This window comes from Panthera onca, chromosome B4 (assembly GCF_046562875.1).
Source record: "Panthera onca isolate mPanOnc1 chromosome B4, mPanOnc1 haplotype 2, whole genome shotgun sequence".
Taxonomy (NCBI): domain Eukaryota; kingdom Metazoa; phylum Chordata; class Mammalia; order Carnivora; family Felidae; genus Panthera; species Panthera onca.
In genome coordinates, this window is record NC_138345.1 from 107,033,413 (window position 1) to 107,058,602 (window position 25,190).

At 36.3% G+C, this 25,190-nt stretch overlaps 1 protein-coding gene across 2 annotated transcripts in view; it reads right to left on the reverse strand.

The window, feature by feature from the left end:
* The window catches only part of SLC6A15 (solute carrier family 6 member 15), a 39,081-nt gene extending 15,715 nt beyond the window's left edge, over positions 1-23,366 (reverse strand). Inside the window, exons 1-5 of one of the 2 annotated variants that reach the window (XM_060656856.3) lie at positions 23,116-23,366; positions 5,882-6,349; positions 1,733-1,890; positions 1,260-1,386; positions 571-752 (exon numbers count right to left, since the gene is read on the reverse strand). In XM_060656856.3, the coding sequence (XP_060512839.1) occupies positions 571-752; positions 1,260-1,386; positions 1,733-1,890; positions 5,882-6,170 (756 nt within the window). In that variant the 5' untranslated portion in view covers positions 6,171-6,349; positions 23,116-23,366. Of the gene's footprint in view, positions 1-570; positions 753-1,259; positions 1,387-1,732; positions 1,891-5,881; positions 6,350-22,400; positions 22,501-23,115 lie in introns of those variants that run through there. The other variant, XM_060656857.3, reaches the window with a different exon arrangement.
* Between the last annotated feature and the right edge of the window lie 1,824 nt (positions 23,367-25,190).

Below are 25,190 nucleotides of genomic sequence, written 5' to 3' on the forward strand. Positions count from 1 at the left end.
CATTCCCAGGATTTCTAATATAGCTGCAATACAATGTGAGTTCCTCCCTCTGACCTGCAAAGCCTCACATTACAGCACCTCCCTTCCCTGCCCCATCATTCTTCCTCCAGCTGAGCCCCACACCTAGGCCCTTGCTAGCTGCCTCAGACCCCTCTCTGCAGCTTCAGGACAAAGCAGGGCTGCACCCTCACTCTGCGGCACTCATCTCCTGAGCCTCATGACTCGCTCTCCTGTTATCTATGTCTCACCTCCATCTTCGGTGAACTAAAACATGAGGGTCAAGTGAATGAATAGCAAAAGTAAAGATTGTTTAGTAGTGACACAAATTTCAGGAAAGATCTTTGATGAAATAAGGAGAGATTACGTAACTTCAGATTTCACTATCCAACACATTTTTATGGTCTTTCTTTAAACACATTTTTAAAAGCACCACTTTTTGCCAATCTGTATTTCCTAGAATGACATGGTACTTGTAGTTTGCCCAGACATTTATAGCAGAGCTTGAGGGGTGCGTGGAGGGCATGCAGGAGTGGTGATTAGCATAATCAGGAGGGGCTCTAATATACTAACTTTTCCAGAAGATTGAATGCCTTTGATCATAGCCAAGCAAACTACAACCCAGGCGGCCAGCAAGCAGACGGTCATCTTCCAGTTCAAGCCCCCACTTTCAGAAATGGAACTGGAAATATTCAGGGCTTCTCTATACCAGTAATAGGTGGTGGCAGAACTTTTTTCACATTCCGGCTCTACGACTGTAGAAAGAAAGGTAATACAGTCATTTCAGACTAGAAAGAGGAATGAGGCATTTTTTTCTCCAGTAAGCCTATAAATCAGTTCTTAACATTTCATAGAAAAGTACTACTATTCTCGAGAAGTATTTACATTCACAAGGAAAACACAATGGTGCAAAATTCACAGACATGTATCCTTGTTGAAGTTTCTTTAGTTTTTTTAACGTTTATTTATTATTGAGAGACAGAGAGACACAGAGCATGAGCGGGGGAGGGGGAGAGAGAGGGGAGACACAGAATCCGAAGCAGGCTCTAGGCTCTGAGCAAGCTGTCAGCACAGAGCCTGATGTGGGGATCAAACTCACAAACTGCGAGACCATGACCTGAGCCGAAGCTGGACGCTCAACCAACTGAGCCTCCCAGGTGCCCCTTCCACATTATTTTAAAAGGAAAAAAATCTCAAAGTCTCACACTTTTAGCAACTTTATGATCTTTATATACAAAAACAGTACATGGTACATGTCTTACAAGTGTGTGAAGCATTTTTCACCAAAGGACATTGATCCCAAGGTAGAGGTTGCTGAAAAGACTGAGAAAAATAAAACAAACTCCAGCCAATGATGACATTGTAGTAGAGAGCCACAAAAAAGCACACCTGCAAAACAAAACATTGTAATTACATCTCTCATGCCCCTTCCTTTGAACAAGATGAAATGCATACAACCCCATTCAACATTTTAAAAATCCTCATTTCATTTTTACTTGAAACACATCATCTTTTCTAAAAAGATGACTCCTATAGGTCTTAACAGGCATTATCAAGGTTGAACTGTACTAATATTTACAGCTTGGTTTGCATATTAGTGCAAACTCCAAAGATGTTTTTTAAAAACACGATTAAAGAGTTGAATAGAAATACACAAAGATTTCATATAAATGAAAACTGTCCCATTACAAACCCTGTAAAAATTATATGGCATACACCATACCAGGAAACTTACTACACAACTTGCAAATCCAATGCCACCCAGTTTAGGGCTTATGTAATTCCATACACCAATGCTTCCTCGCCGAATTCTCTGACCCACAGAAAGTTCCAGGAAAAAAAGGGGAATACCTATTACCAGAAGCAGTATTAAATACGGCAAAAGATATGCACCTACAGAAACAAGGACAAATAAAATAGATTACATTTTTAATAGTCACAGTAGACAATGCACTAATTTTGAAAATCTCATAAAAGACAATATTTGAACTTCTATATAGTATAATTCTAAAGGACTTTGAAGAAAACGAAATTTCATCATTTTAAACTTTCTAGTATTTGAAACCCAAACTTGACTGCTACAAAGGGCGTCTGATAAAAAACAATTGTGATTAAAGTAAGAATACAGTTTTTAGTTTCATCTTATTGAAAGGGTATGACTTCATTTTCCATAAAAATAATTGATTTCTTAAAATTATTTTCTCAAGTAGGTTTCACAAACTCCAAGAAATCTTATTCACACATTGCTCATCAAGTGATTTATTAAATCTTATTCAAACTCATCTAAATCATGCATTCCAAATCATATAAATTAGAGTGAACGAGATTTTCTAGTATTACAGCTGACTTTTCTCCCTAAATAACAACAGGGGAGAAGCGGCTGCCAAGATAGAAAAAGAAAAAACAAAATAGAAAAATAATAAGAACTTCTACCTCAGACAAATGTTATTTTTTCCCATATATACTTCATTTACAAGGTACATTTCAGGAATTTTTTTGTTTTCCAAAATTCTGTGAAGGGATGGTGACATTGACTGAAAAACTAAGATATTTAATATATATTGTAAAATACATGTGCAAATATATATATATATTATCCTTGAAGTAAGGTTTTCATACTTAAAAATTATTTTATAGCAACATCTCAAATTAAGACATATGACTAGTTATTTTAAAATGTAAGTTTGACAATGTTAATATTAGATCCTATTAATTGATAAAGTTAAATGTGAAACATATTCATTCCTACATAAGAATACATATGCAAATCATTCATTAAATAACCCCTAGGATGGACTTCCTACATTCAAATTTCTTATCTGAAGTTTTGTCCAACCAGATACTGTCAAGTAAATCATGCAACTGGTGGTGTCAATGCATCAAATGCATTAATAATAAAATAAGAATCCATTTGTTGTATTTTCCCATTAAAAAAACAACCTATTTAGTGGAATTGAATAGATTTTGGAAGTTGTTCAAATTGTTCTGGTGGTTATTCTGCTGAAGAAGTAAACATTACTTTTTTTCAAATTATTTATCTTAGTATATATCTCTGAAATAATGACCACATACAAGAATTTCCGTAATATAGTGGTCCATAGAAAATCTCTACTTTCTTATGATGGATTTTCAGTCTTTCTGACTTAAGTTGATTCTACAAATGGGTATGTAATGTAAAGCATGGATTCATGAGTTTATAAAACAGAATTATCAAAAATCTAATTCTTTAAAAATTTATTTATTTAAGGTCAAGTTAATTAACATACAGTGGAGTACTGGTTTCAGGAGTAGAAGCCAGTGATTCATCACTTACATATAACACCCAGTGCTCATCCCGACAAGTGCCCTTAAAAAATGAACAATAAAAAAAAAAAAATCTAATTTTTAAAATTATTAGTAACATTGAGGTGCTAATGACCTGAAAATGTTTCCCAAAGGACTGAAAGAGAATTTTAATACATGCGCCTAATCCTAGAATGTGAACGCATTGACGTATGTGTGCATGACTAGAGAGGGAGAGAATGAATTAAAACTGGATTCATTGGCGATAATGCCTCAATTATGTGTGCACGACATGCTATTAGATACTTAGCTTTATCTTCTAACTGAAATTAACACTAACCTCCATGTTAAAAATAGTCATAGCTAAGATATAAATGGGCATTTGCTATTTGCCAGGCACATTTCTAAGCATGCTACATGTAGTTACTCATTTTTTCTTACAAGAATCCAATGTGGTAAGTACCCTTATTACCCTTCATTTTACAAGTGTGGGAACTAAACCAGAAGTAAGTTAACTTGGAAAAAGTCATATGGCTACTGTGGGAAAGAGCCAGGCTTCAAGGCCAAATTGACTTCAAAATGTGAGCTGGTAGCTTCTATATTACACTATTTACTAAGCTTACCCATTGTACTTTAAATTTAATATCTTCAAACAAATCAACTTATGCTGGGTTTACCACTTTTTAGTTCTATTATTCATAAAGTGCCTCCAGTGACAGATGAATGAGATTCAACTAGTCTCAGGTTATCTGACTAAACAGCCAGAAAATACAACTCAAATACCTGTAAGGCTCAATACTATACTGCATGTTGGGTACAGCCTTTTGTATTGACAGCCCTTTTGAAATGAAAAAGTCCATTGGCATTTTATATCGCTGTCCAGTATTTTTTTATTTGAAGAGAGGAAACAATGGTAGGAAGAACGTTTTGACTCCTATTACATATGACAATAAGGAGGAGGAGCCATTCTGTCTAATAACTAATCTCTAAATATGAAATCCTTTGAGTTCTCCACCAAAACAAAATTTGCATTAAATGGATGGCAACCTGACTTCAGGCAGTACAGCCTTCTTCCTCAACAGTATGGCCAGTAAGGCTCATAAAGTGAAAGGCTTAAGATCGGAATTCATCTTCTTCTAGTCTTGGCAAATGGGATGACTCAGGAGAAACAAAAAGCAGGCTAGTATACAGCTACTTATAGCTGATTTGATAAATAATTCCTATGTGATGTTCATGACTGGCTAAGGAGCATACGGTTTCAGTGGAGTGATGTGTAGTGCATCACATCACTGACATCAAGAGGTATCGATTCTTACCTCTCAGGCAGATTTGTCTAACAGGCTACTATTTCCAAACCTGTTGTTTTGTGCCTGGTTGAATTAACTAAGCAAGATCTTACATATATTTTGTCATCAGAACACCTTAGCTTTTTATCTTTTAATCCAAAAAGAAATTTCACAAATTAATGGTTATATTATCTCATTTGATTTGTACAGAAAGTATAAAACCATATTTTTGTCCAGTCAACTAAACTATCACAAATTGGAATGAAATACCAAAATAATCTTTCTACATTTTGTACGATGAAATTTAGTTAATATTTAGTTTTTAACCGCATTTATTTTCACAGCTTCCATGTACGTATATAGATAATAAACTTTCAACTCAAATGTTAGTTAACTTAATATTACTTGACTTTGGTACCCTATAGAGCTTGTGTCCTACATGAACAAGCCATTCCCTTGAATATGTTTTTTACTGATTTTTAAGACAATTTTTGCTAAGTAACCCTTATTATTATATGCACAAATATAAAAAGCTAGACTATTAGGTTGATGGATTTATTTTTGTTTAAAGTTATGGATGCTGATTTCTTTTTTAATTTAAATTCAAGTTAGTTAATATACAGTGTAGTCTTGGCTTCAGGAGTAGAACCCAGCAAGGATGCTAATTTCTTTAAAGTTTTTTTTGAAACTAAACATTGTCCCCAAATACTATAGAATTAGGAATCAAATATACATGGTATCTAAGGATGAAGAATGTCTAGCAATACATTAATTATCTGGTTAAATCCCTTCCACTGGGATCTACAAAGTTTTGGTCAGCATTTGAACACTATAATTACTCTAAATTAAATACAATTTTTGTGTGGTAAAATGAAATTATTTCAAATTCAGAGTTCATAAATTGTGTAGAAAAAATTCTTTGTGACTTGTTTTACCAGTATCGTCTTATATCAGAAACTTTAGGTTTTTCTCCAAAGAGAATAACTGACAGGCATAAGGAATGCCTGTAACATTTGTTAGAAAGTCCAGTAATTTAGAGATGTTTAATAACATCCACAGAAAGAATTTGAGAATGTATTACCCTTAAGAAATCTTTCTTTGAGTATTCATAACAAGCCATCTGCGTCTATGGAAACCTAATCTGAAAACAGAGGTGAGCTCACTTCCAACAAAGGAGTCTCCCTGGCTTCACAATGGAATTCATACTTTCTGAAATAATGAGACTGCAGCAACAACAGGAGCTATTTCAAACAGTCAATTACAATTTACTTAGCAACGTATCACTGAACAACAAAACAAAACCCCCCAAAACTTACCACCTCCGTTCTTCTGACATAGGTATGGGAATCGCCACACATTTCCTAAACCCACAGAAAATCCAACTTGGGCCAGGATGTATTGTAGTTTGCTGTTCCAAGCTGGTCTTTCATCTTCAACTTCTGATTCCTCTTCAACATCTATATCTTTTTCCTCCTGAACATCAACAATTAGTTCACTCTTCTTAAAAGCATCATCAGCTGAGTCTTCATTGGAAAGAAGGTCTTTGACAGACTCAATAACTTCATCATCTAATTCTCTTTTTACCACCTTGCTATTCTTCGGCATTGGAAAATGTGGGTAGTATTATTTTTTAAAAATTCCCTTATGGTGAATTTTTAATTTTTTTTTGAAAAATGTTAATTGATATGAATAAAAGATGGAGGAGGGTATCAATTAAATCCTTTTTTCAAGGTGATAGAGTCTTAATGGATCCTGGATCTGAATGTCCAATATTCTACAGGTACCTGTAAAATTTTAAGTTGAAAAACAATAATATTTAATGAGAAAAAATATTTAAAATACTGAAAACTCTTTATTATTAGTTTGTATGATGAAAACTCTCTCTACCAAGTATAAGACATATGATTGTCCTTGGCCCTTCATAGTTTAATGTTGCCAGAAGTATAAAAATTGTAAAGTACACATGTGCTTCAGACACATTTTCTTTTAATGTTTATTTTATTTATTTTTTGAGACAGAAAGAGAGAGAAAGAGAGAGAGAGAGAAAGAGCGAGCACAAGCAGGGGAGGCACAGAGAGAAAGGGAGACACAGAACCTGAAGCAGGTTCCAGGCTCTGAGCTGTCAGTACAGAGCCTGATGTGGAGCTCAAACTCGCAAACCATGAGATCATGCCCTGAGCTGAATTCGGATGCCTAAGCAACTGAGCCACCCAGGTATCTCTGGACACATTTTCTTTTAACTACTTCCTTCTTACATAAATCTACTTTGATTTCAGATATACTCCAATGTATAATGTATATGGCGTTCATTAGTACTTAAAATTTTTTGACTTTTTTTTTTAATTCTTCCTTTTCTCCTCTCTGACTAAAGTACATCCTTTACTTTATTCCTCATAGAATTACATACACAATTACATGTCATCCCTATAAATTTGTCTTATATAGAATCTCTTCTGTTCATGTATTCATCTGTTCACCCACTTGATATTAATTATAATAGGGCTACAATTAAGGGATACAAACATTCACAAATTATACAATATCTGCTTTAAAGGAGCTTATATTTGATAGAGCGAAAGGTACATTCCAAATAATTACACTACATTGCATAATTTATATGACCCAACATCATTACTATAGGAGAGATCAGAAACGTTGCATAAAAGCAGCATTATAGTTGGGCAGAAATGGAGTTGAGGACACACCAAACATAAGGAGTAGGATAAAAAGATGCAGGGAAAAAAAAAAAAGGAAAAAAAAATTAAAAAAAAAAAAAGATGCAGGAAGCGGTAAAAATTATTATTTGTGTAAACATTCTCTCCAATGACCCAAAAACATACTACCACCACTTTGGAATTTTCCCTTTATTTCATTTTAGGTTATATCTCATTTCCTTTTCTCTGTTCAAATATAGACCAAGTAAGTCTATAGGGTATGTCTGCAGACCGATCAGATTGTCTATTTCAAAAAGTGTTTAAACATATGAATGCTTCTTTTCAAAATTAGGTCAGAAGACTTAGAAATAATATCCCAAGAAGTCTGTCATTTGTTGCTAGAAAAAAACAATTCTTTGATGGAACTGTATTAGATTTACATTCAAAGTCAAAGAAATAGCCCATCATACTTTAATTTATAAGCTTCATGAACAAGACAGGGGGCTAGGTAACTCAATGAAAAAGAAAGAAAAAAAAAAAAGGAATTCATTAACTTGACCATGTAACTTTTACTGGTTGCCTTTAGGTAAACAACTTTTATTGGAGGTGTTCAGTTGTTTCCCAATTAAAATATATACCCTAAGAGCAAACACTCATTTAGGATTTGGTGAAGATTAAGAGTTAGACTGTGAAGAAAGCTCTGAAAAACAGCATTCCCAAAATACTTTAAATAATAGATACATCTCTAGAATAAGTGAAAAACTTCTCATGGTAACTATCGTAAAGAGACCAACAAATTTTTGATGTGGAAATAGTTTTAAGAGGTTAGAGATTATGTTTGTTTAATTTGCTTCATTTTTCCCGAGAGTTCAGTAAATATTAGTTGAGTAAATGAATAAATACAGCCAGTGAAAAATTGAAATAAGCTAATTATCCAAATAATTTTTTGCTGAAGAAACAATCTGACATATAGGAAATTGTGAGACAAGAATTATGTAAAGATCTACATTTGTTGAATTACCTAAAGATAAATTGTTGGCCCAGTGATTTAACTGACACATAGATAAGAGTATTGGCTTTAATATGACAAACTAGGAGTTGTGTCCTAGTTCTTTTATTTCTTAGTTGTATAACTTCTCGTAGTTATCCCACTCAGCCTTAGTTTCCTCAATAAACTAAGGTTATCAGCTATTCTTTTCGCTTTTTCCACACAAATAAAAAGGTAAGGAATGTATCAAAGTTTAGAAATACTACTACAGTAAAAACAGCCACCATATCAGAAAAATTTAAGACAGTGTTACTCATGAACCTCTCCCAAATTAATTATCTCGGAAATTGTAGTATTTATTCTATGTATTTCCAAGTCTTTGTGGAAAAAAAAAAATACACAAACAAAATGAAATGAAAAATAACAATGTTGGACACTGCTGAATTTTTTAAAAATATTAAATGAATAATCATATCAACGTACAAACAATATCCTTTGGCAAAGTTTACATTTAAAAGTTTCTATCAGAGGAGCGCCTGGGTGGCTCAATTGGTTGAGCATCCAGCTTAGGCTCAGATCATGATCTCACAGCTTGTGAGTTCGAGCCCAGAATCAGACTCTGTGCTGACAACTCAGAGCCTGGAGCCTGCTTTGGATTCTGTGTCTCCCTCTCTTCCTGCCCCTTCCTCACTCGTGCTCTGTCTCTGTCTCTCTCTCAAAAATAAATAAACATTAAAAAAAATGTTTTTAACGTTTCTATCAGGGTACCCAGAGTTCATATTTTCCATGAAAAAAAATCGTCAAATATAAACAAAATTTAAATACAATGGTATATTATAAATGCCTAAAATATATCTAATATATGAAACCTATCTAACTATATATACAGATTATATAGTACAGTAGTCCTAGGCAACCTTTATAATATTAAACATACTAAAAAGGATGTTAAACAGGTTGTTTCACTTATTTAGAGCTCTCTTCACTAGGCCATAAGCTCTGCCTGGAGAATGGCTTTATCTTACTCATCTCACATTCTTAAGGTTTAAACTTGTCTGTGAAGTGAATGAACTCTAAGAAGTAGGACAGAATAATATTGTTATGATAACTACAAGTATTCTGCACTATTACACATTTGGTTGTTTTTTTTTGGGGGGGGGGGTTGATTTTTTACTCCAAGGACCTATACTCATTGAGTCAGAGACATTCCTTTCAGAGGCTGCATAAAACCAAATGTAAAGATATAAATTGAATTTCTGAATGGATTTGTAAAAACTCAGTATGTAAGACAACAATTTGGAAAGTAAATTAACTTCATATTTTCAAGACCTAACTTTTCTAAATTATATCATTTTTTATGATGCTCAAAGCTTACCTGAAGATCCTAGTTAATAAAAGTAGGCCATATATATAGATTAAAAAGAGAATAAAAAGCCAGGTTGACTACTGCCAAAAGTATATTGGTCATTGCTACATCTGGGAAAAGAAGAAATGAAGCCGGAATGTCCAGGAAGGAAGTGAGGTAGAAAGTAATAAAGTATCACTACTCTACAGGTCACACAGGAAGTACGATAATCAGTTTCAAGGAACTGCACAGCTTCTGCCAAGCTAGCACCAACCATTCCTGTGACAGAATCAAGCTATCATTTACTGCACTTCACTGCACCTATGAGTTGCATTATCAGTCTATATCACTACTGGGTAAAGGCCTCCTCTCTACCCCTGAGCAACAGATATTCAAGATCCAACATCAATAAAATACTGCCCATGGATCAAATACAACACACTGTCTGATTTTATAAATAAAATTCTATTGGAACATAGATAGCCATGCCCACACATTTACATCTTTTCCATAGGTAATTTTGTGCTGCAACAGCAGAGTCACTTTGTATGTACTGCAAAGCCTAAAATATTTCTCACTATCTTGAAAAAAATTGACAACCACTGTTCCAGAGAATAAATCTGAATTGAAGATGTGGAGTTTCCTAGACCACTCAATCTAGGCTCCATTTGAATGACATGAATTTCTTTATAAAATAGTGTGACAAGATAGAACTCTACACATTCAAAGATAAGCAATTACTAAGAATGAAAGGGTTTTATATGGAACCAGGGAGATGGAGTGGTAGTGTTTGAGAGGGGAAGAAACATAAGCAAAGACAAAGGTGGAAAATATATGTCAGGAAACAGAATGCTCAAGAGTTTCAAGTAGATTACTTATTAAAAAAAAAACAAACTCAGAGATTCAATAAATTAAAGATTAAAAAGTTCCCTTTTAAAAAAATCAAAGAAAAGATATTAAAGATGAATAGAAATAAAAAGTTAGGTGGATGAATACTAAATATAGAAATTGGAATATTCATTATAGGAATAAAAGGCATATTTGGAAAAAATAAAGGCTGCTACAAGTACATCCACAGACATCATAATAGACTTAAGGAAACTTCTCAAAAAGAATGAAAAGAGTCAAATATTTTAAAGTAATTCAGAGAAAAAGCTAATGGAAATGGAAGTCAGATAAAGGTGATACAACAAACATAAAATTGGTGTACCCAGGAAAGAAAATAGAATTAATATAACATAAAATACTAACAGAAGTTTTGTTTATACTCATATTTTCAAATAATAATAATACAGAAGGGTCAACACTGAAAAATCTGGCATAAAGATTCCTAGGGACTTCAAGCAGAGTAGAATGGGGAAATAAAAAGACTTCCCAGTATACTTAATAATCTCTAAAACAAAACAAAACTAAACAAAACTAAGAGGAAAAAATACTTTCTAATTTTTGTAATCAATTATTTTATATTCTAATTATAAAGGCCACAGGCAAATATTCTTATCTATAAGAGATCTGATGATCCCTACTGGGGAGGGAGAGAAACAGATTACATGATCGTGAACTTTGGCCAACCAAAAGAGAAAACAAAGTATCTCAGTAATAGAGAAGGCATGTTAAAGGATAGAAGTGAACATTAATTTAAACAAGAAATAAACTTTAAAATCTATATGAATTATGTTTAGGGGAAAATATAAATTAAAATTTAAAAAATAACTGACAAAATTGGGAATTAAATGGGAGAAGACAGAAAGAAATAAAAGTATGAGGATGTTCTCATCTTTCATATCAGGAAGCAACTCAGGGTACCTTCTAAATATGAAACCCATAGTTGAAAAAAATGATAATGCCCAACCTCTTCACATTTTCATATAATCCTCCTGATTTACTTTTAATGGGATCTTGCCGAAATTAATATTTCTTGCTGTGAAGAGACATGTATTGATGCCAAACACTTATATCTAGTTTCTAGAATCAAATTGAGTTCAAATCCTATTTCTATCACTTATGGTTCTATGAGCTTGGCTAAATTACCCTGTTACCTAATAATAAAGTGCTTGGGTACATGCCAGCACGTTGAGAGAACTCAATATACGTCTTCTTTCATTACTATGATTATCAGTCCTCTTACAGTTGTATTATGTTACAACTGGCTTGTTGCAAATTATTCTATTAAGAATAATGGTAAGTCCAGAGCCAATGCTATATGTTTAAATTGTTGTAACATCACTTTGTTGTCTAGTAACAGTTTTCTATTGCTGCATAACAAGTTACCTCAAAACTTAATAAACAAATGTTTTAGTTGCTTTTGATTCTGTGTGTTTGCAATTTGAACTAGGCTTAGATGAACAGTTCTTTCATTCGTCTTGACTCAGGTCATTTCTCCACTACAGTCATCTATCAACTGAAGTGGGGAAGGATGGTCTAAGATGGCCTCAGTCACATTCTAACAGGAGGCAGTCTATAACCAGAGCACTTTGGTTCTCCTATATGTAGTCTCTACAAAATGCTAGCTCCAACTTGTTCACATTATAAGCTCAGAGTTCCAACTCTAGCCAAAAGAAGTAAGCCCAACCTGTGGGTGCTAGTAAAGCCTCTGTTTGTTTAGCATTTGCTAATGTTTCACTGGCCAAAGCAAAATCACACATCTAAGTCCAGATTGATTACAGAATGGATAAACACCACTTTTTGATGGCATGAGCAACAAAGTCAGATTGCAAAAGTACAAGTAGAGAGAAGAGAAAAATATTGCCACCATCTTTGAAAATAATCTACACTTGTCCAGTTAGAATTCCTCTCTTTGGATTTTGATTCTTGAGGAGAGGAACAAAGAGATCAAAAGGTTGGCATCTCACTCAATTCCAAAGGCATTACGCCCAGGCTGTAATTACTACTGTAGTCATGGATTCTGGTTCCTATTTTTAAGAACTGTTTTCATTCTTGCCCTTTTCCATCTCATTGCCAAGCACCCCATTGTTCCTTTGAGCCCCTGAGCTCCTGAGCCTTGCCAGTGTTTCTTCCTTATTTTACTTTATTTTTACCTCTTAGCCAGCATCAGTTTCTGCAACTTTCAAACAAAGAACTCTGAATAATACAACATTATAAATGTAAAACAACTGGTGTCTTTCTATTCATCACAATAAATGTTGGGGATATTACATTACTTAAATTTGGACTTATATTTACATTTTTCTCATTCTCCTATCTTTGTATTGCTTTAATTATCTTCGTATGTAATTTTTCAGAAAAAAAGACTAAATCACTTAAAACAAGATTGAAAACATTTTTATATCAACATAATAAATGTATAACTCAGTGCTTCTCAACCCTAAGCATTTTTAATGTCTTTCTTTTTTGAGATTATTTCCTTGCCTTTCCACATAAATTTTGAAGTCAGCTGGTTAATTCTACACCCCTCCACCAAAAAACTAAAACAAAAACAAAAAACCCCCCCAAAAAAAACAAACAAAAAAACCAGCTTGCTATAATTCTGACCGGGATTGCATTGATTCTATAAACCCATTTGGGGAGCAGACATCTTAAAACATAGAATTTTCCAATCTATGAACTTGGTATATCTCTTCATTTATTTATATCTTCTTTAATTTCTCTCTGGAAAAAGTTGATTTTAAATACAAGTTTCCTATCCTGCAACAATGCTGAAATTGAGCTGATGTTGTTTTAAGATCCCTTAGGATTTTTATATACACAATATGTTAAAGGTAAATAAAGACAGTTTGGGTCTCTCATTGTTTACCTTTAATTTCTTTTTCTTGACTTACCATACTGGCTGTGACATCCACTAAAATTTTGAACGGAAGTATTAAGAACAGACATCTTCATCTATGCCCCGATGCTAATCGGAAAGTACTCAATATTTTACTAAGTACAATGTTAGTTATGGATTTTTTTTTTCATAGATGCCTTTTGTCAGTTTAGGACAGTTTCTTTTTATTCCTAGTTCAGTAAGGGTCATTATTATTTTTTTTAATCCTGAGTCAGTATTTAATTTTGGTGCATAATTTTTTACCTGTATTAGGATAATCATATAACTTCTTAATCTATCAATATAATAACATCAATTGTTTTTGTATTTTAGACCAATTTTTCATTATGAAACAAACCCACTGGTCAAGATGTATTACCTTTTTAATATGTTACTGGAATCAGTTTGCAAATATTTTGGTAAGGATATTTTCAACTTTATGGGAACATGGATCAATAATTTTTTCTCTTGGATTTTGCTTTTATGGTTTTGGTAGACTTATAAATGGAGTTTTAAAATGGCCTCTCATTTATTTTCTGAGAGAGTATATGTAGAATTAGTTTTATTTCTTCCTTACATGTTTAGCAGCACTCACCCATAAAGCCATCTGGGCCTGGAGTTTTCTTTCAGAGAATATTTTTAATTAAAAATTTGATTTATTTCATTGATATACAGCTACCGAGACTTTCTTTTTCATGTGTTATTTTTGGTGACTTGTAGTTTTCAAAGAATTTGTCCATCTCATTTAAATTGTCAAATTTGTTTGCAGAAAGTAATTCATAATATTCTGCAGTTTTTTAATAGCTGTAGGCTTTGTAGTCATATCACATTTTTAATTCCTGATATTGTTAATAGAATAGACAATATTCTCAGCATTTGTCTTAATTAGTCTTGCTAATATTTTCACTTCACTATATAATTAACTCAAAGTTTTGTGCAATTCTTACCCTATCTCTCAAGACTTTTTAGCTCCTAAACTATTGTTACAACCTCTTTGGTAACTTAATTAAACTCTAATTAACATTTCCAGTGAAAATATGCAGACTTAAAATAACAGGCAGGCACTTGCATCTTAGAGACAAGAGAGGACTCAAACAGACATGTCTGCACTGGCTAATTACTGGTACTTGCCACAAGCTTAATATTCTATTAATAAAGAACTAGAACAACAGCGAATTATCTCCCCGACTTGGGCAATTACAAATTTTACTGAATAAAATTTTCTTTAAATACGAACCAATTATGAACACCGAGTCTGACATTTATTGTGGATCCAAATGAAATTTACTTTTCTAATTCTTAATATATAGGATAAAAAGTAAAGACTATTCGAATAAAAACAAAATGTGAAACCAATTGCAACACCCAAGAAAAAAATGACACATCTTGAGACGTTTATAGTTAGGGAATAATTGTGAGAGAAAAAAAATAAGAGATTCTACAACACACAGAATTACTGATCTTCATAAGTAATACAGAAAATTTCAACAATACAGAAATCAACCTAAGCATTTCTTTTGCAAATTATATCCCCTTTACATAAAATGTTTGCACTAAGCAAAAAGATGACAAAAATCACAGAGCCAATCAAAAGAAGAGAAACAATTTTTTGCAAATGACAATACAAAATCGTAACTTAAACTTTATATATTTTGCCCCCAAAAAGGTGGACTATAACACACCAATCAGGATGGCTAAAATCGAAAACAAATTTTAAAAAGTAAAGAAACCAAAAGTTGGTAGGCATGAAAAGAGGCTAGATCAATCATATGTAGCTGATAGAAACATAAAATAGGACAGCCACTCTAAAAAATAGCTGGCAGTTTCTTTTAGCACTAATAATAGAGTTATCACACTGACCAGCAATTTGCACTCTTAGACATATATCCCAGAGAAATAAAAACTTATTTTCAAGTAATAACTTGCACATAAATGTTCTTATCAACTTTATTTATAATAGCTCCAAACTGAAAACTACCTAAATGTCCATCAATGAGTGAGTGGTTAAACAAGTTGTAGTACATCCGTGTCATCCAATATCAGCAATAAAAAGGAAAGAATTATTGATACGTGCGATAACTTGGATGAACCTCAAGGAAATGACGCTGCATGGGGGAAAAGCCAATATTAAAAGGATACATATTGCATAATTATTCACTTACATAACATTTGTAAGATAACATAATTATGTAGATGAACCACAGAACAGTGGTTGCTAGCAGTTAGGGGAGAGAAGGGCCAGTGGGTGTGCTATAAAGGACAAAGGAATCTTGTGAGATGGTACAGTTTAGTGTCTTCATTGTGGTTAAGGATCACAGGAAGCTACACATTTGATAAACTGCAAAAAACCATACACATATATACACACACAGGCAGGGACCCTGACAAACTCTCTGGCTATCCTAATATCAATACGCTGGTTTTGATATTGTACTGTACATTTATACAAGATTGTAAAATGACAGAGCCCAGGTGAAGGGTACACAAGGACCTCCTTTTGTAACTTCCTGTGACCTGGCAATTATTGCAAAATTATAAGGTAATTTCGATAAATTGAAATATATTTTTTGTTGATTTCTATGAATCAAGGACAGGGTTTAAATCTCACTTAAGTATTTTAATAAATCTCTTAAACATTTTAAAAATAGACAAAAGTTCTTCTAAACACTTAAATTACATATTGAAAACACCTCAGATTTAGACACTATATTCATTTCCTAAGAATGCTGTAACAAATTACTTCAAATTTAGTGGCTTCAAATAGCATAAATGAATTCTTCAAAGATCTGGAAATCAGAGATACAAAGTAATTTCAATAAACCAAAATCAAGGCATGGGAAGGTCCCTCCCTCAAGAGATCTAGGGAATCATCTGTTCCTTGCCTTTTCTAGCTTCTGGAGACTGCCAGCATGCCTTAACTTATAGCCACATCCCTCCTATTACTACCTCCATCCTCACACTGTCTTCTCCTCTTCTGTGTGTATCTAATCCCCTTTGACTCTTTCATGTAAGAGGACATTGTGGTGACATGTAGCACCCATCTGTACATATCAGGATAATCTCTTCATTAGAGGATTATGTCTGCCAAGACTCTTTTTCCATATATGGTGACATTCACAAGTACCAAGAATTAGTAGGTAGACATATTTTTTAGCTGACTACAGGCGTAGAATATTATATCACACTTATTTATATAGTTGTATTGTCCTATCATGAAAAATGAATTTGGAGGCAAATGTTTTATTCATCACCATGTTTTATTCATGACCAAAATAAAATATCAAGTATGATCTTTCTTAGTTATTTCCCATAGTAGATTGTTTGCAAAAAGAATGTTTTTAGTTCCTCTCAATGCTGCACATGTCTGCCTGCTACTCCTCCCATTAGGAAACGGAGCCTATTTCCTCTTCTCTTAATTCTGGGCTGTACCTGAACTTGAGTTTGAATTCTGGAAGTAACTGAACCTGCTTGGACCAGTAGAAGGCAGAAGTGACACTGCAAGTTCCAAGGCTAGGCCTGAAGAAGCTTGGCAGTTTGTGCTTTCACTCTTCTGGAATTCAGACACTATATATAAAAGTCCATATGCCCTGCTAGAAATCTCACATGGAAAGAGAGAGATAAAGTCTCAGTCAGCCACCAATTGTTCGGCCATTTAAGCTGAAGCCCTAGGCCCAAGAACAAAGGCACGGATATTCTAGCCTCAGTCCAGCTGCCAGCACATACCAAATGGAACAGATGAAGTACTCAGCTGAGCCCAGACAACACACAAAATAATAAGAAATAATAATTCATTATTATTTTAAGTTATTATAATACCAGAAAGGTAACAGATGCTAAAGAGGCTAAATAAATCATTGTTTCAAATCTATTGAAAAAAAAAAATGGTGTGTGTGTGGGGGGGTGCAGTTTGCGATGTAGCAACAGATAATTTAAACATTTGCCTATGGGGGAGATAAACTGAATATTCACTGAATTTAACTGGAAGTATAAATATTTAACTCTACTGAAATTTAAAATATTGTCCAAGGAACTGTTCACAAAGGGGCTAGACCCATGCAAAAGGGATGCAACTTAGAGTTTAAACCCATGCAGTGATTTTCTTTTAACCGTAAGATAAATATTAATCTTAAAAGACACATTTAGTTATTCTCATGTAAAGTTCCATGTGGTCAGCCTTATGTTTAAGGCAGTTATATATCAGAAATGAAACAGGAATTATAATAACAAAACCTGCAGACATCAAACTGATCATAAGGGAAGAGTAACAAAACACTCTATACACATAAGTTAACAACTTAGATAAAGTGGACAAATTCCTTGAAAAACACGAACCACCACAACTTACCCAATATCAAACAGATCATGTAATAGCTCTATATCTATTAAGGAACTTAAATGCATTATTTTTAAACTCTCACAAAAGCAATCTCTAGGCCTACCTGGATTCAATAGGGAACCCTATCAGACATTTAAAGAAGAATTAACACCAACTCTGCACAATCTCTTCTAGACGATAGAAGTAATGGAACACTTCAGAATTCATTTTATGAAGCTAGTGAAGCTAGTATTACTCTGATACTAAAACTATAAGCAGATAATGCCAGAAAAAAATGTTTAAATGTAAAATATAAAACTATAAAGATGTCTTAAGTAAATCATTGGAGAAATCTTTGCAATCTAGAGCTAAGCAAAGAGCTCTTAGATATGTCATCAATAGCAAAATCCATCAGAGCAAAATTTGGTAAACTGGACTTCAAAACGTAAAACTTTTACTCTGTGAAAGAACCCATTAAGAGGACAAAAAAAAAGCTAAAGACTGGAAGAAAAATATTTGCAGACCACATATCTGGGAGAGGGTCTGTATTTAGGACCTATAAGAAACTCATAAAACTCAACAATTAAAAAGATGGGTAAAAGACATACAGGGGCATTTCACTGAATACAATGCCTGGATGGCAAATGAGCACATGAAATGAGGTTCAACATTATTAGCCATTAGGGAAATGCTAATTAAAACTACAATGAGATGTCATTGCATACCTCTCAAAACAACTAAAATATAGGGATGACAAAATTCTGGCAAGGATACAGAGAAATTGGATCATTCATACTTTGCTGGTGAGAATAAACTAAACAAGCAACTATCATATAACCCAGAAATTGCACTCCTGGGCATTTATGCTGGAGAAATGAGAATTTATCTTCCATAAAACTTGTAAATGAGTATCCATAGCAGCTTTATTCATAATAACCCTAACCTGGAAACAACCCAGATGTCATTTAATGGGTGAATGGTTAAACAAACTTTGGTAAATCCATACCATGGAGTACTACTCAAAAATAAAAATAAACAAACTAGTGACATACACAACTTGGATGAATCTATAGACAATTATGCTGAGTGGAAAAAGCCAACTTCAAAATGTTGCATATTATATGATTCCATTTTGATAACATTCTTGAAATGCAAAATAATAAATATGAAGAACAGAGTGATGTGGTTGTAGTTATAAAGGGTAACACAGGGATCCTTACAGTGATGGAACTGTTCTGTAACTTGACTTTATCAATGTCAATATTGTGATTATGATGTTGTAAAACAGTTTTTCAAGATGTTACATTTTCAGGAAATTGGGTGAAGAGCACATAGAGCTCTCTGTATTATCTTTGAGCAACTACATGTGAATCTATAACCCTCTAAAATAAAAATTGTTTTAAAACCCTACTCAACTCACTAAAAACAATTTTCTTTGTATTTTTATGCTAATAAAACTGGCTAAATTTAATGATTCCACTAAATCTCATCTGCTGCTCTAATATAATTTTACTATTAATAATGTTGAAAGTAGAGACTTTCTTATAAATTCAGATACTAAAAAAATCACGGAGCCAAAATACTCATTGGCTTTTATACCTTACTCATTTGGCAGCATCTGATGCCTGGAAAGGCTCCACACCCAATGCCATGGGGCTTGAACTCACGACATGTTCTACCAACTGAGACAGCCAGGCACCCCAACTATTGTTTTTACCTTAGAATATATTTTAATCTATACTTGGAATAAGTAATACAGTTATATAGTATCAAACGGCATAAAGTGAAAAGTATTCCCATTATTTCCCTCAGCATATCAGTTTCACCCCCATCTCCCTGTAAGTCACCAAAGACTTCCACAGGTATTGGTATATATTCAAGCTAATAGGTGTGTTCTTCCACCCACCCAACCTGTTTTTTTTTTACACAACTGTCACTATATGTATAACTCTGCCTTTTCGTTTTTCACTTAAAAATTCTTCAAAAACTTTTGCTCTCATTACAATTGCTCGTTTTGCCTTTTGTTTGTTTTGTTTTGTCTTAATAATTATATGATAGACCATGGCATGAGTATACATTTAGGTTATTTCTGATAATCTGAATCAATGTTCAAGAAACTGACTTTGTATATCTTGCATTTGCATATCTACAGAATACGTTGTTAGAAGAGGAACTACTTGATAAGAGGTTATGTGCTTCTATAATTTAGGTAAATACTCACAAGTGGCTCTTTATAAAAGTTGTCTCAACTTGTACTACAACTAGCAATGTATGAGACTGCCTGTTTCCCTCTGCCCTCTTGAAGACAGTGAGTCATTTTTTTTTATCTTTGCCAATCTGACTAGTGAAACAACTCCCAGTGTAAGCATTTCATTCAAAGATAACAATCAATGAATCTTATGTGAAAGGATACTTTAGTGCATTAATCACAAGGAAATAATGTGACCTTCAAGACTGAAAACAGTTCTCCAACAAGTGATACTGTGCATTCAAAACCACCCTGGAGCCCAGTCTCTGGGGCTTGTTATTCACAGAGAAATATAAGTAAATCACTATTGGTCAAAGTTAATATTTAAGTCGATAAATTCATTAAAAGTTTACCATATGCATCCAGAAGAGTAGTTCGGGTTTATTTTAAGTTATAAGGGAAATTGGAAATAAATATAAAGAGTCCTGCCGTGTAACTTTAAATGTTTTCATGTGTCAGACTACGCCCATGGAATTCTGTTAATGGCATCTGCTCAGAAACCATTTTAATATTACTCTGCATAGAATATATTAATATATCCAATCATGCATATGTATGTAGTAATAAAGAGTTAACACATTACCCAAAAGAAGTGGAGAAGTAAATTGAGAAGCAAAAGTTTTCAGAGCTTTTGATAATCAGCAAGGTCTCTTTCAGGTCTATCATTCTAAGTCAATGTCTTTTTAATTACCTGGGAAATAAACCCAGAGTTCAACACAATACAAATTTCTTACCTATTTATACACAAGTTTTATTTTATGACAGGACAACTGTATTTTCTAACATGCACACAGCAAAATTTGAACACTGATCCCTGGGTAAATTAATGATTATAAACATAGAGTTTAGGTTTTAGTAATTATTCTAACTTAAGTTGATAATTGACAAGTAAGGCATTTCATTTGATTATTAGTATCTCAAATAGCTATTAGCCAATTTAAAAATTCTTCTACTATTTGCTATGATTTGAATGTTTGTGTCCTCCATTCCAAATTCATATGTTGAAATTCTAACGCCAGGATGATTGTATTAGGAGATGAGGCTTTTGGGGGTAATAAAAGTAACCTCAGAGAGCTAACTAGCTCCTTCCAACATGTGAGGACACAGTGAAAGTTGCCATCTATGAACCAGAGAGCAGGCTCTCACCAGACACCAAATCTGCTGGTACCTTGAATTCTAAGCCTCCAAAACCATGAGAAATAAATTTCTGTTGTTTATAAAGCTCCCAGGGTATGGTATTTTGCTATTGGCAGCCTCAACAGACCAAGACGGTATTTCTTACTTATGTTATTATTTGGATGACATAGCACTTATTTTCTAGAAACACATAAAAATAGCTTTCTTAATGCCATTAAAATACTATCTCTTGAGTTAACATATATTGGAAGTACATAGTAATTCTGGAATCAAGAATACAACATACAATCAGAGAAAAGAAAACTTGTCAACATAAGAGACTGTCTTCCTTTCAGAATAGTGTTAATTGCTGCCTTCCCGGAAAAAAAGAACACATTACATGTTTCACTTGGATGAAAATGTCCAATGAATTCAATAATATATTTTACTCCAATAAATCAACACGGATCATTGATCATGTGGATACAAAGGGTACGCACACAAAAATAAAATATGATTCTGATGATCGAATATGCCGAATATAATGAGACACTCTTCAAGGAAAATTCATTGCATCAAGTACTTATTAAGTACTTACTACATAAGTCAAAACTAGTAGGAGGCGTCAAAGACAAAAGTAGGTCTGCATGTCAACACTGTTGTTGCGGAAAAGAAATGCGGCGGGGGAGGGGGGGTAAGAACCTCTACAAGGTTGCTTCGTCAGAGAACGATACTTCCTAAAGCAAACAGTTTGTTTCCTGTATCCCCGGAAAGCAACCAGGCATAAACAGTTTTTAAAACTGGGTGATGAGGCTCTTAAACGCAGTACACAAAGCGAACCCTCCAGTCCTCTTGGTGCTTTCGGGCAGTGAACCATACAAACGATGCAGGCTAAGAAAGCCTGGGTCTACCTTTAAGACCTGGAAGGGAACGACCCGACTGGGAGCAACGAACGCAGCCTCATTTGCATAAGCACCCAAACACTGCTGACGTCACCGCGCCGGAGTGCGGACCCCGCCCCGTCTTACTCCAACCTTTCCCTGGGAAGGAAGAGGATGGAAGGAGGGAAGGGAGCGAGACGCCACGGAGCGCGAGCCTGGGGGCTTCCCTCTCCCACGCGCGGCAAACGCCGCTCCTCGGCTTAACGGAAAAGAATTCCCGTTCTTGCGGCCTCTGCGACAGGGTGGGTCCACACCTGTCCCCGGGACGTCTCGGCTCGGCGTTGCGATTCGTTCGTTTTTACGAGGCTGGTATGCCTGCATGTTTTGATCCGGAAGCCCCTCCCTGTACTCCAAACCGTCCTCTGCCCAGGCCACGCACACACGAGCCGAGCGAATGGTGTAGAAATGGTCTGGGTTTCCCGTTCCGCCCATCCTCTCCTTCACATCCCCGCACCACCATCTCACCGCCACACGCTCAAATTCCTGGATGCGCAGAAAAACATACAGGCTGCGCTTTCTTCTGGAGCCACGTGCCCCGTGCGGCGAAAGGCCCGCTTTAGGACCCTTAATCCAGGATGCCTCAGGCTAGGGGGAACGGGGGGTCACGTGAAAACACACAGCCTCGGGGGATCGCGTTCGGCAGTGGCCAAAAGCAACGAGAAGCGAATGAGAAATGAGCCTGGCTCCTCTCCCCGCCCCGCCGCCCACCCGCACGGGGATCGGCTGCTAACTCCCCTAGAACCTCGGAAGCGCCTCGCTCCGTCCAGACCCTACCAACTTTCCTCTCGGGCTTGCCCCAGTCGGACCCCCCGCCCCCACGTCCAGCCCTCACTGGACTTGGAAGCCACTAGTTTCTCGGAGATGCTGTAGGCGATTTCCACCACGAGAAGGAAGGATGGCGGAACGTTTCAACCCATGTGCTTCCCCTACTCGCGGCTCTCGCCTCCTCCCCCCATTGTGCACAGGTGCAAGACACAGCCTGGAGGGTCGCGCGCCGAGCACAACTTCACCCTCAAAAGCTTTAGAGCCGCCCCCCCCCCACCCCCGGACCCAGCTCGAGTCCTTCCCGGGATCCATCCATCAAGTCCGCTCGCGCCCCTGTCCCCGGGCTCCGGGGTGGCTAACGGGGAGCCCCGCCCTGCCTAAAACCGTGCCCTTAGCTGTAGGAGCGTGTCATTACCGTTCCCGTGTCTCCACCCGGCTCCTCTCGCTTCTCCCACGTCCCGACAGCAGGGGCAGTGGCCAAAGGGTCGGGTCCAAGTGGCTGCGACAGAGGCCGCGAAGGAGCTGTCCAGAGAGAAGCAGCCGCTGGCCTCGGGCGGGCCCTGGGGCTGGGCTGGAGCCGGGGGGTGGGGGTGTCGCTGCCCGGCGGGCTGGCTGCGAGGGACTCGCGAGCGCCGGTGTTTCGGCCAGGGAAGGAGCACGAGATGCAGGCGCGCGGGTGCGTGCGCGCGGGTGTGTGTGAGGGTGTGAGTGAGGGTGTGACGGAGGCGCCCACGTGCCCGGCCCGCCGGCGCTGCGGCCGCCGACCCGCTGCGGGGGAGAGGGGGAGGCTGCGGGCGCCGCGGGGGAAGGGAGCCAGGTCGTCCGGCTGGGCGCCGCACCTCCCCGCCCCGCCGCTCCTTGACGCAGAGGCCGCTGCGGCTGCCCAGCCGCGTCCACCCTGCGCCCCGGGATGGGCCGGCCGGGGCGGCACCGACAGAGCAAGTCCGCTCCGAAGCAAAACCGAACGGATCCCCCCCCTCCTCCGCCCCCCTGCCATCCCAGCCTCCCTTAACCCATCCAACGCAAAGGACAGGCACCAGTTGCCCGCCCCGCGCCTTTGTCTCAAAGAGGATAACAATAGAAATGGTCCTGCCTCACACCCTCCAATGTTCTCTTAGAGTCACTGACGGGACTAGAAGAAGTGGGTGACCCAAAGAACCCTTTTCCCTGGCTGTGTCCCCAAGCCGGTCATTTACATCTCTTGCAAAAGAAAAGCAACCTGGGCATTTGCTTCTCCACCAAACGTTGGCCTGATAGCGCTCAGGGATTCTGGCCAAGTTAGGAAAGCTGTTTTAGGGAGCTGGTCCTCACCCTGTGTTGGTCCCTTAGCTTCCGACTCTTCCTCTAGGGGGTCTCATTACGACACGAAGGCTGACTCACTTCTTGTAGCAAACAAGACGTACTCATAATTAAGCCACGTGGAGAATCTCTAAAATATACATCAATGAGCACAAAGCTTAGCTTTCTTTTGAAAATGGCTGAACCTTCCCCTAAACGGGGCATATGCTCTAGAGATTAAATTTTATGTCCTTGAAACTTTCAAAATTGAAAGAAATGCAAAATAAGCCTACAACCAATTATAGTGGAAAGGTTCAGTGACTTGATGAAGGACATTTTTTCACTTCCAAACGATTAATGTTACCATTAAAAAATACCTTTGTGCACTTTTGGGGCTTTCAACAATCCCTCAGATTTTGACGGTTTGTATCCAATTAAGATTGAATTAAATAACAAGGCCATTTCAGACAGGTTTTTCATGCAGTGAGAAATCTCCTGGAAAGAAATCACAAGACCTAAATTTCAGGTCAGAACACTGCTACTAATCCTTAGCTTTTATTGCAGCCAAGAGAGCTTTTTCTCAGTCTCTTCCAATCCCACCTTTAAAATATTTTTAAATATTAAATTAGATCTGATTCCCTGGATGCCCCTCTGCCATGGGTAAATAAATACTCTGACAGATGTCCCATTGGAAAAAAATAAAACCAATTCCAATAAACCTCTTATGGAACATCTTGTGTAATTTGCTTTTTACTTCACATACTGGTGACAGGCAAATATTTCTGTTGATATATATAATTTTTTTATATTCTGAAACTGATGCACAGTAGAAATAATACCAATAACAACTGAGAAGAATTTAAGAAAATAAGTAGGGCTATGTCCCCCATAATCAGGATTAGGCTTATCTGTGGGAAAGTTTTTGTATGCTTGCAAGAATGGTTTATATAAGTACAAAGAAGGCCCACTTGCCTACAAATATTCCCTCCTCACATTTTTTTTTTCACTGACAATTGACATCTACCTCAGATACATGTGCAAAGCTACAAGTCACAAAATATTTGTGGAGTGATACCCTCAAAAATGACTAATACTAATTCATGTCTTGAAGCCAATGAGAATAAGAGCAGGTATTAAGTTTCCCACTAAGTACCTGGAGTTTAAACTAGCTCATTTAATCTTCTCAATTAATTAATGAGGTGATTTTAGAGA